Here is a 16,795-nt window from a genome sequence, read left to right as displayed (position 1 = left end):
CAGCAATCTAGAACTTCTTGCTATGTACTTGCTGCAAGTCACATGGTCTGAATGCTCCTGGTCCATTGTTTGTTTGAGTTTGAACACGTGACGGTTTAAAAGTCACTTGGACAGGTCACAGATATGCCTGGGGAAAATGTACTATTGCTGGTAGCAACAGAAGCCTGTTAAAAAGAGGCTGATTGGCTGGCATCTTGTATCTGTTTCGGCTTGTCTGTAAACTGGTCAGTTCAGGTAGCCTTTGGACCAGTGCAGTACAGTATACTGTATATCCAAGCCTGTAAGTGGCTTGTCACAAGCAGATGGAATTCCAATGAGCCATGCTGGAGGAATACATTGAGCGTGTGCCTGGATCCAGCCTGCACTAGCTTGTCCACAATAACAACTGTGTTAGACAATATTCTACCCTCTGACAAGCATCAGGAAGCACGGTGAGGGGGTTTGTTCAAGTGATAAAGAACAAAGGATAACAACAGACCGGGAGGGTTGCATTCACCCAATTTCCACTTGGAGATTTGCTGCTATGTTGAACAAAATGAAAACAGTACGGAGAACCAGGGGACTTCATTAGGGTTCCAAGAGCGCACCTTGTTCTGCCTGTCAGGGCAGTTTTTCATTGCTCTAATCCAAACCTCAGGCACACAGTAAGCCCTCAGCACCCTTTTTTTTCTGAACCCTAGTTAAGACTTTGAACAGTGAATTAACCAAAATAATGAATTATCGAAGCGAGCATGTTATATCTATATCTATATCTATCTATCTATCTATCTATCTATCTATCTATCTATATCTATCTATCTATCTATCTATATATATATATATATATATATATATATATATATATATATATATATATATATATATTCTCCTGAGCTTTTCAGAAGTCAAAGTACAGATGCGCTGCACTGATGAGCCCCAAACAGGGCGAAACATGTCTGCAGATGCTGTGCTTTGACTTTTAAAACGCTGTGAATGTAGAAGCCTTTAGGCGACTTTCACGCAATTTGATTGGCTCTTGTAATGCTGATATTTGCATATTTTCCGATTACCCATTGTTATATATATATATATATATATATATATATAATATATATATATATATATATATATATTATATATATGTATATATATGACAGGACATATATGTGTGGTACAGACGTGTAACATAAATGAGTAGATTTTATTTTAAAGTTCAGGCCAGTCTGTATGTGTACAGATTTAATGTTATTTCCTAAAAATACCATGGTATACAGTTGTATGCAAAAGTTTGGGCACCCCTGGAGAAAATGTATGTTACAATAAATCTTTCAGTGAACAGAAGTTGGCCTGACCTGAAAGTGAACATGACGCGTGCAAAAGTTTGGGCACCCTTTTATACCATTCTTAATTACTTCTTAGTAACACAGAAAAGTTTATTCACTCGTTAGGGCTTCAATTAGTCAAGTGAAGTCAATTCCGGTGTTGAACTCTTACTCTGAAGTAACTTCACGACTTCTAATCTGTCAGACTGTGATGGTTGCTCTGCTTGGTTTCAACAACCATGGGCTCCTCTAAGCAGATGTCTGAGGACTTGAAAATGAAGATAATTGACTTTCACAAAACAGGAGAAGGCTATAAAAAAAACTCTCTCAACGCTTCCAGCTAGCAATTCCAACTGTCAGAAACATTGTCAAGAAATGGAAGTTAAACGGAACGATTAAAGTCAAGGCAAGATCTGGAAGACCAAGAAAAATATCACACAGACTTGCCCAAAAACTGGTCAGATCTGCACAAAAGAACCCACAGGTCACTGCAAAGGACCTTCAGAACAGTTTAGCTGACACTGGAGTAGTTGTTCACAGGTCCACAGTACAGCGTACCTTACACAACAAGGCTCTGCATGGGAGAGTTGTCAGAAGGATGCCTTTTCTACGACCTCATCACAAAAGTCAGCGTCTAAAGTATGCAAAAGAAAACCTTGACAAGCCTGAAGCTTCTTGGAACAATGTGCTTTGGACTGATGAAACGAAAATTGAACTGTTTGGCCACAACCAAAGAAGGTACATTTGGAGAAAAAAGGGTGAAGCATTTCAAGAAAAGAACACTTTGCCAACTGTTAAGCACGGGGGTGGCTCTATTATGCTTTGGGTTTGTGTGGCAGCCAGTGGAACCGGAAATATTGTGCGGTGGAAGGAAGAATGGCTTCAACTAAATATCAACAAATCCTAGAAGCTAATGTCCTAAAGTCAGTCAGGACACTGAAGCTGAAAAGAGGTTGAATATTTCAGCAAGACAATGATCCAAAACAAACCTCAAAATCAACCATGAAATATTTACAAGAAAGAAGGAGAAAGGTTTTGGAATGGCCGTCACAGTCCCCAGACTTGAATATTATTGAAAATCTGTGGGAAGATCTCAAACATGCAGTGCATGCAAGGAGACCTAAGAATCTTTCTGGGCTGGAAGAGTTCTGCAAGAAAGAGTGGGAAAAAATTCCAGAGGCAAAATTACAAAGACTCTTAGCTGGCTACAGGAAATGTTTGGAAGCATATCTGCCACAGGAGGTGTTACCATGTACTAAGTGACAGGGAGCCCAAACTTTTGCACGCGTCATGTTCACTTTTGTTTAATATTTTGAGTCTGTACTAAATGCAAATAATAGTAAGTAATCCTATATTAAAATTTGCAGAAAGGTGTCATGTTTAACTTTGTACCATGTAGAGGTCAGGTCAACTTGTGTTCACTGAAAAATTCATTTTTTCCTGAGGTGCCCAAACTTTTGCATACAATTGTAAATACTGAACCGAGCACATTTTAGTGAACAATATGAAACCCTGCTACTACTTCACTCTGCTCCAAGAATATGAATATTAACAGCTTAAGAAACAGGCTATGGTACATAGCTACATTATTGCAATTCTGTGAAACATCAATACAACAAGTCTGAAGTCAACTTTACTCAGAACACTAGATGATGTTCTGAAAGCAGGACCAAGGAGCTAGACTTTGCAATCCTGTAGACCTGCAAACAGCCTCAACCTTCTTTCTAAAGGCCCCTAGTTGCACGCTCAAATTAAACATTTCAATTAAAACCACAATTCTGCTGCTTAGTTTGTAACAGCAAAAAAGTATTTTGTATAGACTATAACATGTATTTTTTTCATGCTGCTCAAGTTTGCTTTTGCAAGTTTAAATATTTCTCTTTGTAATTACAAGTCAATTAGTAATAACAGTAATGGTAATCAGTGTACATAATCATGCACATGAGTAGTAATCAGAGGTGGGGTTGTTTAGGTGTCCTTCCAAATAGGGATGAAAATGACTTACAGGGAAACCTTTATAGTACCATAGCAGAACATTGGCAGACCACAGGAGCAATGGTCCTGATATGTTAACACTGGATTACAAGTGTGGCCATTGATGCCATTGATATACATGTGAAAATGATACATTGCCACTGTGATACTACGTTACCAAAGGCTCATATAATTAACCACCCTGGTGCACTGTCATTGACCATGATAGTGGGAAGCAGCCACATGAAAATGGAACCGAGGCTTGCATTAGTAGAACAGGTACCTTACCTGTAATCTGACGAATGCATTTTTCTGGACCACCTTAAAATGACACGCATCTCACAAATGATGATGTAAATAAAAGAAGATGGCGCTGATAAACAAAGATGGGAGGATATTGTGCATTGCTTCTGTTTGTTGTGTTTGAATAAGTGGACCTGCATGAATGAATATGTAGATTTACTGAGGAGCCGTCCATTAAAGGAGGTTTTCATCTGGTGTTTCTGCAGAATTAAAGCAGCGTTCAGGCAACTAAGCCTGGATCTTTCTGGAAACACATTGCACATGACATTCTGAAGCAGGCCTTTATAAAAAGCTCAAATAAAAAAACACTAGGAACAGCAGCACACAGAACCCCATGTTTGAAAACGTCCCTTAGAGCTGACAGCTTGAAACTTTGTGGGAAAAAAAATGCCTGAAAATCTGTCTAAAAGATTGTATTGTTTTCTGGGCTTATTAGTCAGCAGTACTGTTTGTTGTGAACACTACATGGCAGAAGACAATGCAGATACACCTGACCTGACCATATGGAAACACTGAAGTGATGGTTCACAGAGACTGTGTGCTACTTGTGTGCATATCTGGGACTGCACTGGTACTCAGCACAGTGCCGGTTACTGACCTGTTACTGCTGGTTACTGCCTATTGTAAACCTCATTGATGACATCTACTTCCTGCTGCCATATGCAGCTGTATTCAGTAACTTTCTTCATGGCATTGCTGCTGTCTTGTCTTGGATTAAATTGAGGTTTAGACTCAATAACAATACAGCAAATACACTGCTGGTTTGCTTGGAAAAGCACTTTCACATAAGAAGTAAACGAATCACTTTGAAAATTCAGCAGGCCTGATTATTGTTATGTACCTGTTAAAAGGTAATGACACCATTTTGTATTAACAATTCAATTAAATAGTGTCATGAACTAGACTGTGCCACATTAAGCTGACATATGCAGTACTGTTATTCATTTTTGTGTTAAATGTATGTTTTTCACTACTCTGTAGAGATGACCTAATCTAGCCTAGTGGACCCCCATGGCCTGAGCCTTGGGGTAATTGCCCTGGTTGCTAGCCCCTTAAACCGGCTCTAGGTGATGGTGATAACCAGGAGTGTCACTGATGCAAAGAACCTCCAGGTGGTTTTGTTTTTCTTGCAGTAGGAATAGTCACAGAACCAACAAAGTCAGCGTTACTTCCTATTAAAATGCAGCCTGACTATCCATGTTATAACCCTTCAAAAGGTAAAGTCCGCATTGTTGTGTTAATGGTTAAATGACTTCTGTTTGTAGCTGAATATGTCCTGAATGCACGGCATCCGTAACATGATCTCAAACTTCGCACGAGCAAAACCGCATGATGTGATATCACTCCAACCACATCTTGTCACATGGGGAGCCTCCTTTTTCTCCCGCCTTTGGGCGCTTGAGTGAGAAGGAAAAATATATATATATATTACAATGTGTGTGTGTGTGCCACCAGAGGCCGCTAGGAGGCATTTCCATTGAGACAAACAACTCCACTGCAAAGTGTATAAGTAACGGCGTTGGGGGAGAGGAAATTGGCTGAGTGTGCAGAGCGAAGCAGCAGCACAGCAAAGGTGCATGCAAAGAGACTGCAGGCAGCGGGGGAGTGAGCGACGCGAAAAGGGTTGGAGAGTGAGAGAGAGAGAAGCACACAAACTAGAAACTATAGGCTATAACTACCTGGAGAAGCGCTTCTGGTCTAGAAGGAAATCACGACACAACTGACAAAGTGAAGCACTAAAAGCATTAAGGAAAAGGAAAAGTTTGTTTGGTAGAAATTGAGACTGGGCTGGAGGTGGTTAAACAGGATGTACTATGAAGAAAACACGAGCAAGCTCAGACCGCGCTATGGATGTAAGTGGAGATGATTTATTGTTTGTCAAGTTTAGCCCCCTTTTTTATTGATTTATTTAAAGTGTGTTTGGTATTCACACAACAAAGTAACACATAAGGAAACAAAAATACATGCATAGTGTGTAGGTCAGATGACAGGTAGACGATAACTTTGTGAGCACGTAGTGCAGGTGTCGTGTCGAGTTGTGTTGATTTACATACACTTAATTTACATATATACGTTTTTGCTCTACAGTAGCACAGCAGAACTTTTGTAAACGGGGCGCTTGGATGACACATATCAGCTGGTGTCTAGTAATATAATAACAACGACAAGATGCTGCCAGCATTATTAACATTTATTTTCGCTATGCAAACTATACTTTCTGTTAGTTGGGTCATCTCAAACTTTTCTGAATGAAAAGCGCACTACATATGCTATGCTAACCCGCAGAAGAGGAGGTCTCTCAATGCTGGCCTTTTCGACGTGTCAGACCTCTATGCTCCTGTCTTGGTAGCAGGTGCCCGGAAATACAGACCATACCCGTATTTAATCCTGTATAGTACTACAAAGCCACGGGATACACCGTTTTAAATGCGTTTTTAATTGGAGGTACAGAAAATGCATTTTTGTGTAGAACATGTGAGGTTGTCACGTACTGTATGATGTGGGTAGCCAAATTTCGAGATTAGGCTAATTAAATGGTTACCTTAAATACCGTTCTATATTTACTGGCACGTCTTAATTTTATAAAGGGGATCACGGACTTTGGCTGTGCTTGTGTCAGTGAACTGTGCTGTAGACTGACAGATTTTAAATAAGACTTTTGAAATGACTCATGCGCCATTTCTAGGGTAGAATTATATACAGCAAATTAAAAAAAAGTTATATAGACATTCTGTAACCTTTGCAAATAACTATTTTAAATCTGTAAGAGCAGAGTCCTATGTGGCGTTTTACAACACACTTCATTTTTAAGTTTAAGACATACTACATACTATTTTTTGGTGATTAGTAATTGCCTGTTCATGATAAATTCTTAATTATGCTGTTATCAGTAGTGGGCTGTGTCAGTCTAGGTGTGGGCTGGGAGTTGGCTTGGCTTGAGAATGTAAAAACTTCTATCTGCAGATATTAATTAATAACTTGTCAAATCCACGTCAATGCACACAATGTACGCTAACTGTAGATCACTGCTGATACTGTTACAGTAAGGTCTTTGTGGACACAACCTTATTTGCAAGTTCTGCAATGTGCACATTTTTTACCTTTTATGTAATGATGCAGAACATTGACAGTACAGAGCACTGTGTGCCCCCTGGCCATGTTAATCCTTGCACACACCCAACTGAGAAACTCATATTTTCAGTCATCTGCTGCCACCCACACCGTTTACAGGGCAAAGCACAATATTAGATAATCATGTGCTCCTGCTAACCATTACACATGATTTACAGTCCTGTAATAAATACAGAAGTTGGGGCAACCATAGTAGTTTTATTTTAATATAATATTTGCTCATTTCTGGTGAGACTAGGTGTTCAGTAAATCAACAAAATACAGTAGGACCCTTCCTGGCTTTTGCATGTTTGTACAGACAGAAATACACTGAATAGCCCTGACTTAATTGATATGGGCAATATCTAGATGTAGTTTGTTTTCCATTGTATTAAGAAATCTAACACTGACATTTGGAGAGCAGTGGTAACTGGGCTAGGCCTGTGTTTCACTATGTAAATCATTTAACTGGGCTAGGCCTGTGTTTTACGGTGTTCAGTCATTTAACTTGGCTAGGCCTGTGTTTTACGGTGTTCAGTCATTTAACTGGGCTAGGCCTGTGTTTTACGGTGTTCAGTCATTTAACTTGGCTAGGCCTGTGTTTTACGGTGTTCAGTCATTTAACTGGGCTAGGCCTGTGTTTTGCGTTGTTCAGTCATTTAACTGGGCTAGGCCTGTGTTTTTCTGTGTTCATTAATTTAACTTGGTCTTGTTGCGCTGCTAATAGTGGCTCCCAAAAGGCTTGTACAAGACTGAACAGCTGCTGGTTTGTGTCTGGCATATTTAATTTATATCTGTTGTCATAGACAACAAAGTGACCTATCCCTTCTGTTTGAAAACAGATGAATAGATGTGACTATTAAATAGATTGCATTGTCTGTTGAATATACAGGCAAAATGTAACTTCTTTATACTGAGATTTTAGGAATGAGTGTTTAAAGGTGTAGATTAATTCCTTATTGTTTATAAACAGTTACAACACCACCACTGACACACCTTGATTGAAAGCCTGGCAATCTGTAGAAAGGATAATTTCAACAGGAGTTCAGTGTACCATCCCATGAATATTTTACTCTATAGTCTCCAGCACTAAGATTGTGTGACACAAAGAATACACTGAAACACTGAATCCTCTTCCAAAGTGCACTGTGTGTCTGCAGTGTTTGCCAGCAGGGCTACTTATTTAAAGTTTTGGTTAAAGATTTAATTGTGAGACTTCAGATTAACCCAGATGATAACATTTGAATATGGCCCTCTGTCCTTTACAGCAGGTTTTAAAAAGTACCAAGTCAAAGAATAAACGTCAACCATGGCAGCAGTAATGCACACAGTGATAATGGACAGTTCTGATGGGGTGTCAGCAGCGATGCACACAGTCATCACAGTTCTGATGGGGTGTCAGCAGCGATGCACACAGTCATCACAGTTCTGATGGGGTGTCAGCAGCGATGCACACAGTCATCACAGTTCTGATGGGGTGTCAGCAGCGATGCACGCAGTCATCACAGTTCTGATGGGGTGTCAGCAGCGATGCACGCAGTCATCACAGTTCTGATGGGGTGTCAGCAGCGATGCACGCAGTCATCACAGTTCTGATGGGGTGTCAGCAGCGATGCACGCAGTCATCACAGTTCTGATGGGGTGTCAGCAGCGATGCACGCAGTCATCACAGTTCTGATGGGGTGTCAGCAGCGATGCACGCAGTCATCACAGTTCTGATGGGGTGTCAGCAGCGATGCACGCAGTCATCACAGTTCTGATGGGGTGTCAGCAGCGATGCACGCAGTCATCACAGTTCTGATGGGGTGTCAGCAGCGATGCACGCAGTCATCACAGTTTTTGTTTTTGCTGGTGACGCTATTAAGATCGCTGTTCCGTCATTGAAATGTAATCTCAGGATAACTCATTAATAACGTCGTTGTAGCCTTGAACAGTGTTTATGTAAGTGCCGCCTACTTCCAATCCAATAATAAAACAGGTGGCGTTCCCTTAATTAAATCTCTTCCTGGAACTGTGGACCTGTGTTGTGTCTTGAGGGTCATTGTCAAACTCTGTTTTCCTTGTTGAATGCAGTTTCAAACTGGAGGGTTTATGGTTAATGTTGTGTACCTTAAGTGTGCTGATAATAAGGGGAGCATGAGAAAATGTAAGGTCCTAAATTCTTAGGCAAGTTTGTTCGTGTGTTTTTAAAAATAAATAAGTAAAATTAAACATTTACATTGAAATTGTCTCCTTTTTCAAAAATTAAAGGCTGGACACAGTATACGTTGTTTTGATTATAAATAGAGCTTCTGATTTTTGGTTTTAACTGTTAAAAAAAGATAAATACGCAGAACATAAAAAAAAAAAAAAAAAAAGTAAAAAATGAAATCGGTGTATAGTCAATAAACACTGGAAAAACACTGGAAATGGTTACTCAGTTCACACTGACTTGACCCCTTTATCTGTGAAATGCTTATTTCCCAGTGGAGTTGGGCAATGTCCCTCCTTCCTGACTTGTATCTCTCATGGATTCGTTCTGAATAATTTATACCCACCCCTACTGAGTGGCAGCAAATTCCTACATTTCTATTGGATTATTGTAGTTGCTTGCTTAAAGAGATTACAATTTAAGATAGAGCATTGTTCTTGCTGACAGTGGAGAAATCAATAAAACGCCGATCACTGTTCCTAGTGGAGCACGCCCTGAACTACAGAAGACTGCTCTGTACCAGTGAGTTGAGTGTCATTGTGATGAGAACATGGCTTCAGTATCTTTAAGCAACATGGTGAACAGGAATCCGGGTATGTCAATTAGCCTAGTACTGTACAATTGCAGAACAGGACAAGAAGTCACCACAGTGCATGCAGCCCTCATACCTGTAGTATCAATGTATTAGAGGAAAGAGATGGCACAGGGACACACACACACAGCATTGCTTGAAAAGCTGACCTATACAAATGCAGGAAAGCTAAACATGGATTCCACAATTGTGGTCAAGTGTGATTATTCTGTAACACTATTGTTCACAATATGCTCCTAGTTTTGCAACGTAACTGGCTGTCCAAAAGCCCTTGAAAAAGGAGGCATGCTGCACCATTTTTTTGTGTTTATAAAAATAGAACTCTGTATTGTACGCTGTTCTAGGGTTTTCTCTTGGGACTTTCTGGGCGGAAAAAACAAGTAGAACGCAGGCCAGTGTGCTTAAAAAAAAAAAAAGACAAAATAAAAATAAAAACCCCACAATAAATACAGCGACAAATGGAACTCAGGTCGGTGTGTTTATGAAAAAATAAAAAACCTAAATATGGTCTTAACAGTTTTGCTCAGTTGGCTGAATGCTACAGTACCTGGACCCACGCATTGAGACAATGCTGTAGCTGGATGAACCTGCTGTTCACACTGAGCTCTCTGCAGCAAGCAGGTGTGGATACTCAGCTGAGGCTGTGGATTCAGGGTGTTGATTTGGGCTCATTCTCTATTGCACTTGAAACAGTATAAGTGTTGTACCTGCTGCTATGAATGAGTCCTGATTGCTGCTCTGTGCAGATGCTTTGGAAGCTGCCAGGTGGAGAGCAGCAATCTGCACAAATTCAAGCTAGCCCAGTCACCTGCTTGCTGTGGAGAGCGCCACCCAAATAATCCTTTTCTATCTTCTAGAGCAGTTCCTTTGGGTAGGTTTGAAGGGGCAGTGTGGGAAGCTTGCATGGTTTCCATTGCCTGTGCTTTGCTGTGTTACACAGTACCTTGCATGCTAAGCAGAGTCTGTTATACAGGAACTTGAGTAATAAACTTAATGAAGTGTAGCCTGGTGGAGGCGGAGTCCTGTCTTGTATTCTGCTGGGAGAAAGCACTCCTAACAGAAAGGACGCCCTGATACTGTTAACTGGTCATGGGGTGCAGAAAGAGGTCCTGCATCGCTGCTCTGAGCTGGAGGGACCGTGCTTTGTTTGTTTACCCATCTATCAGGCATAGGCAGCTGTATGGTGTGAATAGTAGTGTACAGTAATGTATTAAAGTTAATACAGCGAGGTTCTTTAGTATTACTACATCCAGAGGACCAGATAAGCTGCATACCTACAGTTTTTACACATTAAAAAATCCATAATACACACTAAATTTAAATTGAATGCGTAAAAATATACATAGCTAGCTGTTGTGCTGCACAGCTTATCTGCCTCCTCTAAAGCTTTCACTAACAACTACATCTCCCAGAATGCAGTTTATTCAGGAAACTGTACACAAGAAAAACCAACCCAACACATTGTCCAATTTCTGGCTAGCCCTGTTGTCTTTGCAGCCAATCGTAGTAATAATAAGAAAAAATTTGAGCTGCACAGGTAGACGCGCAAACATTCCAGTCCAGCTACAAATCCAAGTGGAACCATCGTCGGAGGCAACCGCTGAAAAAAGGTGCCTATAATATTAAACAAACTGTTTTAGAATGTATTAATGCATTTGCTTATTGTATTTATCTGTTTTACTTTCAATTGAAGTGTTAACATGTTCACTGAGCTTAAGAATTGGATCTTAAAATGTAAGTAACGTAATTAATTTGCAGTCCATGTGATACCTTAAAAAAAAAAAAAAAAAAAAAAAAGCACTGAGCTGAAGAAGAACCTTGTAGAACCCACGTGTGTTTGTACAGTAGTTCAAAGTAATATTGCAGTTAAATGGAATGCGCCTAAACCATTACCATTAAATATTTACAGTATTTATCGAGATTACTCATGACTTCAAGGTAATGTTGCGTTTTACACTCTGAAAAAACATTTTACTCTGGTAAAATTAGAGGCTAAGTTACTCCCAGATCCAAAACCTTATCTGGAGCGCTGGCTTCAGTGCAACAGAGTGTCTTATTGGTATAGATTTTGTCTCTCTCACAACTGTTCCAGGTGGCACATTAATGGTTGTGGAAACTCCTGCACAAAACTAATGATACCATTGCCTTTGGTAATAGCTGACACATAGTGGTCATGTGAACTTTTTTAGTTTCCAGATGATGCATACTGTGCTCGTACTCCTGTGTACACAGCTGTGCCGCTGTATGGTTTTCATGGTCAAGCTCGTCTGTGGGTATCGTACAATGAGGAATAGCCCTTTTTTTTCGCTGCGCTACCAGGTTTATGGGTACAGATACATAATCCATAATGGCTTTCCCGTCGCTACACAGCCTGTTTTGTGTGATTGTATCAGCCCAGTTCTGTGCTCAAATAAACAGAATTTATCTGTGTGTTTTTGTGCCGAAAAGGCACACAATTCAATGCAAGTTACTTTTTTTTTTTTCTGTGTAGCCCTGAAGCAGGGGTGATTCATTGTTATTTTAAGATGGGGCTGATGGGACTTAGTTATACAGTATCTATAGTACATAAAAATCACAGGGTAGACGGTTGCTTGTCTTAAAATGCAGTCAAGCTGTTAAGTAATGTTCTGGTCCACTAGATGCTCATTAGGTGTTGGACTCATTTCAGAAGATGCTGTTGCATGGTGCTTGTCTCAGACAAGATTCCAGTTAGAAATCCTGTAACTTCTTGGAACATAATGAGTACAAACTGACCTGCGCTGTCTTTGCGTCAATCCACACACTATATTGTCTTGTGAAGGACTCTGTTTGCGTAAATCAGGTGTGCCTATTGTAGCTGCATGTTTTATAGGTGGCTCAGGCACATCATGTTTAACATGACAGGCGGCAATGTGATCCAGTGGTTAAAGTCCAGGGCTTGTAACCAGAAGGTCACTGGTTTAAATCCCACCACTGCCACTGACTGACTCACTGTGTGACCCTGAGCATGTCATTTAACCTCCCAGTGCTCCATCCTGTAGATGAGATGTTAAATCAATGTCCTATTGTAAGTGACTGTTAACATCCTACCTCTGTGAAGCGCTTTGTGATGGTGGTCCACTATGAAAGGCGCTATGTAAAAATAAAGATATTATAACAAATGGTGCGCTGTAGGCGAAATGGCTCTTTGTTTTGCGTGTTAAATCTTGGTAGAAGGAAAACTGAACTATCAGTGTCGGCACAAACGAAACGTAAAGTAAACGTGTAGGTTTATCTCCTGGACATTTGAGAGAGCCTTTATTAAGTGGTTCAGACCTGCTCAATTCGCCTAACTGGACACCCTTTGTTTCTCAGTGACCCTTGCTTTACAGAACACTGTAAAAAAAAAATAATACTGTGTTTTTATGGTAAAATTACCTTAATATTGACATGGTTTATTCAGTTTTTTGAAATGACGATAAAAGTTGTTCAGTATTAGTGTAAAATAGTGATGGGCACCAATATGATATCGTTTGATATCGATAATTTCCATATCGCGATATTGTGGGATTCAAAAAATAATTCTCGTACAGAAAGCTTGTCAAAGTACAAACATAGTGTAATCAAGTTTATTTTATGTTGATACAATATACTCTATATATACCAATCATTGCCAGTCTCGTAGACAAAGAAAACCCACACACTAAAGTATTATTAAACCATTTTATTCCATTGATTTGCGGTAAGGTACCAAACAGTGTTTGCATGCTGTGTTAAGCTTGGCACAGTTGACCCTCAGGAAAGAGTTGATGGGGTTGTGCAGAATTTTGCATGCGGCTTTATTTTGAATATGTCAGCATTTCAGTAATTTCTGTCTGTGTGTTTTACTTGTGCTATAATTCATTTATTCATCACCGTGAACTTTTGTACTTTTTAGACATCAAAACTGTATAAAAACATCAAAACACATCTCAAAATAATGCCAAATTCGTCATGACACCATACTAATACTTTTAGAGGTGTCAGCATTCACAGGCAGAGCAGCTTGAGTAGCCCGAAGTCTGTGCGCAGTATGGATAAAAGACAACAAGACCTTGCTTTTCTCCAAGGATATTACGAAGCAAAGCACCACTAAGTTAAAGTAAGTTAATGATTGTCGTCATATGTAAATATCTGTTAACGCCCGAGTTATGTTTGTAATTGAATGGATATATTTGATATTACAATTGCGTGATTATATTTTTCTGTGTTTTGGAAGGCTTCAATGTTATCTATTGAGATACATGCACGACATGGATATACAGGTAGTGGACAAAAAAACACCTGGGTAAATGAGGGACACCAAGTATATTGAAAGCTAGGGCTTCCACACAGGTGTGGCTTATGCGGCAAATAGCATCCCAGCATGCTTAGGGTCATGTATAAAAATGCTTGACAGGCCTAGTTGCCTCTAATTATGGCTAGAATGGCTGCAAGAGGAGACATCAGTGACTTTGAAAGAGGGTTGATTGTTGGGGCGCGTTTGGCAAGAGCTTCAGTGACCAAGACAGCTCAACTTGCTGATGTTTCACGAGCAACGGTGTCTAAGGTGATGTCGGCATGGAACTCCGAGGGAAAGACGTTATCGGCAAAGGGCAACAGCGGGCGGAAGTGCATACTACAGTATTGTGATATCTGTGCATGAATTCGAAGTGCAAGGCAAAACAGGCGAGCAACTGCAGATCAATTGACTGCAAATTTCAACGTGGGGCGCGAGCAGCCAGTTTCATCAGAAACGGTCCGCCGAGAACTCCAGAGCGGGATACCATAGTTGGGCTGCAGTGTACAAACCGCTCGTCACACCTGACTAGTCCAGTGGTGCAAAGAGCACAGGCAGTGGACTACCGAGCAGTGGAGAAATGTGATATGGTCAGATTAATCATCTTTCACCATGTTCTCGACAAATGGACCGAAAGAACTCTACAGCCCTGAGTGCTTGGTTCCAACAGTGAGGGGTTCTGGTGGTTCTGTAATGTTGTGGGGCGCATTTTCCTGGCATGGTTTGGATGCACTCATTCCCTTAGAAGGCAAGGTCAGTGCTGTTCGCTACTTAACGGTACTGAGTGATCGTCTTCACCCCATGTTGCAGCGTTTTTTTACTGCCGGGGAGGGGCAGGATGACAATACCTCCATCCACAGAGCACGTGTGGTCACCCAGTGGTTTGATGAGCAGGATACTGATGTTATCCATATGTCATGGCCTTCTCAATCACCAGCTCTGAACCCAATTGAGCATTTATGGGATATTCTGGAATGACGCCTGAGACAGTGTTTTCTACCTCCATCAACCAGGCATGAGTTGATTGACTTTCTCGTGGAAGAATGGTGCCGCATCCCTCCTGCAGAATTCCAGAGGCTGGTAGACTCTATGCCACAGCGCATACAGGCTGTACTGGCCGCACGTGGTGGCCCAACGCCCTATTAAGTGACTTTACATTGGTGTTTCCATTTTTTTGTCCACTACTTGTAACATTTTCTTAAAACAATTATGCACCTTTTAAAAATACGGAAATATACACTAGAATTAATCTACCAATACAGTTTTATTAATTCAGTATTAAGGTACAAATACAGTATTTTTTTACAGTGCACATCCTGTTTGCTTTACCTTGGTCTTAAAGGAGAGAGTCTTAATGATGATCTCTATTCTGCTGTGTTAGTGGCAAACAGAACACACAGTGCTAAACAGGGTCACTTATGTATTTTTTTTATAGCTTGAACTGTCAAAACAAAGCTGAGCCCCTCGTGATGTAGCGTGCTATAAGCATAACCTTGCTTTCAGCAGTTTGCATTTGTACATCTACAGTATAGGTGCTGTTTGAACTTGCTTAATGATTTTACCCATTTGTGCAGTGCAATCGCTGTTAATCTGCAGCCTATTTAACCCTGTCATGCCCATTTCTGTATCACATGTGATACAATGCTTAGCCACCCCTCTAGTCTTATTTTTTAAATCCAGCCTCACAAGACAGAATTTTTCATATCCAGTACATTTTGTGTTGCCGGACAGGGAAAAAGTGTCTTGTACAAGAAACTGAATCTAGTTCCATAAATAAGTAGCTTTTCCCGTTGGGTATTGCAGGGTTCAGCACCCCCGTAAGGGACTCCTTCTGTTACTGTTGAGCCACCTCCCTGGTTCGAAGTGCTGCTACTGTTTCTTGTAATGTTTTGCTTCTGCATTTCATTGAACATCCTGCTGTATTCCAGAAACCGCTCACAGTACTGAACGCAATTAATATTGTACTACTTCCAGTCCAATTCACAAGTTCGCTTTGTTTCATGTTTACCAACCATGCTATTGGAGTTGCCATTGTGGCCCCTGGCAGTGCTTTGTTTTTGTTCACAAATACCCAGTGTTGTAGTTTCTGTAGAAAGCACTACATTGCCATCTTGTTGTGCTGTCCGTGATTTAGGAACCTAGGTCCAGTACCTGTTTAGTACGTGTTTTGTATCTGGGCAGGTGTGATATTTAATAGGTAGCTACCTTGAAACAGGTAAAGGGATGACACTTTTTTTTTTCTCATGCCTGCTTACTATGTAGATGTGTCCCCTGCAGCCAGTGAACTGAAGTGTTTTTTATTTTATTTTTTTCAAACAGGAAACAGTATAGTAGCTTAGCAACAAGATTTGTAAGCTGTGGCCCAGCTATTTTTGTCTGAATGTATAGCGCTCAGAAATGGCTTGCTTTCTGGCTCCAGTGACCGTGCAAGATCAGTTGACCAAGCTTTTTGGATATTATCTGCTCTTGTACTACTGCTCAAGAAATGCCACTGAATGATGGAATAGATTGTTCTGGCAGTAAATGAAGACATTCAAAAAGGAGCTTTTAATGTTGTTAAGGTTGAAAGCTTTTGAGCAAGCAGTCATTCTTCCTGTAGCTTGATAATGTGTTTTGAGTTGTTCAGCCTAAAGCATATTGTTTATTAATATTCTAAGTTCATGTGCATGCATTTGAGTAGGCTGTGACACATCATGCAAATATGAAGAAGGAAATATTCTGATCTAAATCTGCTAGTCTTATTTTAAGTTGGACATTGGACAGGTATTTCAGCATAAAATGTTCAATATGTAGGTGTACTTGTTGAGTACGCAAGCAGCACCAAATGGCAGAACCAGTACCAGACTGGTAGAGGTTGCAAAAGAGTATGTTTTACATATTTCTTAATAATAAGAGGTGGATATATATATGTGTGTGTATGTATGTATGTATGTGTGTGTGTGTGTGTGTGTGTGTATATATATATATATATATATATATATATATATATATATATATATATATATATATATATATATATATATATATATATATATATATATATATAT

The 16,795-nt window shown here is 40.1% G+C and overlaps 1 protein-coding gene across 2 annotated transcripts in view; it reads left to right on the top strand.

Moving 5' to 3' along the window:
- The first annotated feature begins 5,120 nt into the window (after positions 1-5,120).
- The window catches only part of LOC121305274 (ras GTPase-activating-like protein IQGAP1), a 91,310-nt gene continuing 79,635 nt past the window's right edge, over positions 5,121-16,795 (top strand). Inside the window, exon 1 of one of the 2 annotated variants that reach the window (XM_041236848.1) lies at positions 5,121-5,431. In XM_041236848.1, the coding sequence (XP_041092782.1) occupies positions 5,386-5,431 (46 nt within the window). In that variant the 5' untranslated portion in view covers positions 5,121-5,385. Of the gene's footprint in view, positions 5,432-13,501; positions 13,572-16,795 lie in introns of those variants that run through there. The other variant, XM_041236857.1, reaches the window with a different exon arrangement.

Source organism: Polyodon spathula, chromosome 2 (assembly GCF_017654505.1).
Source record: "Polyodon spathula isolate WHYD16114869_AA chromosome 2, ASM1765450v1, whole genome shotgun sequence".
Lineage (NCBI taxonomy): Eukaryota > Metazoa > Chordata > Actinopteri > Acipenseriformes > Polyodontidae > Polyodon > Polyodon spathula.
Note: the sequence above shows the minus strand (reverse complement) of the source record. Positions and strands in the feature narration are given on the sequence as shown.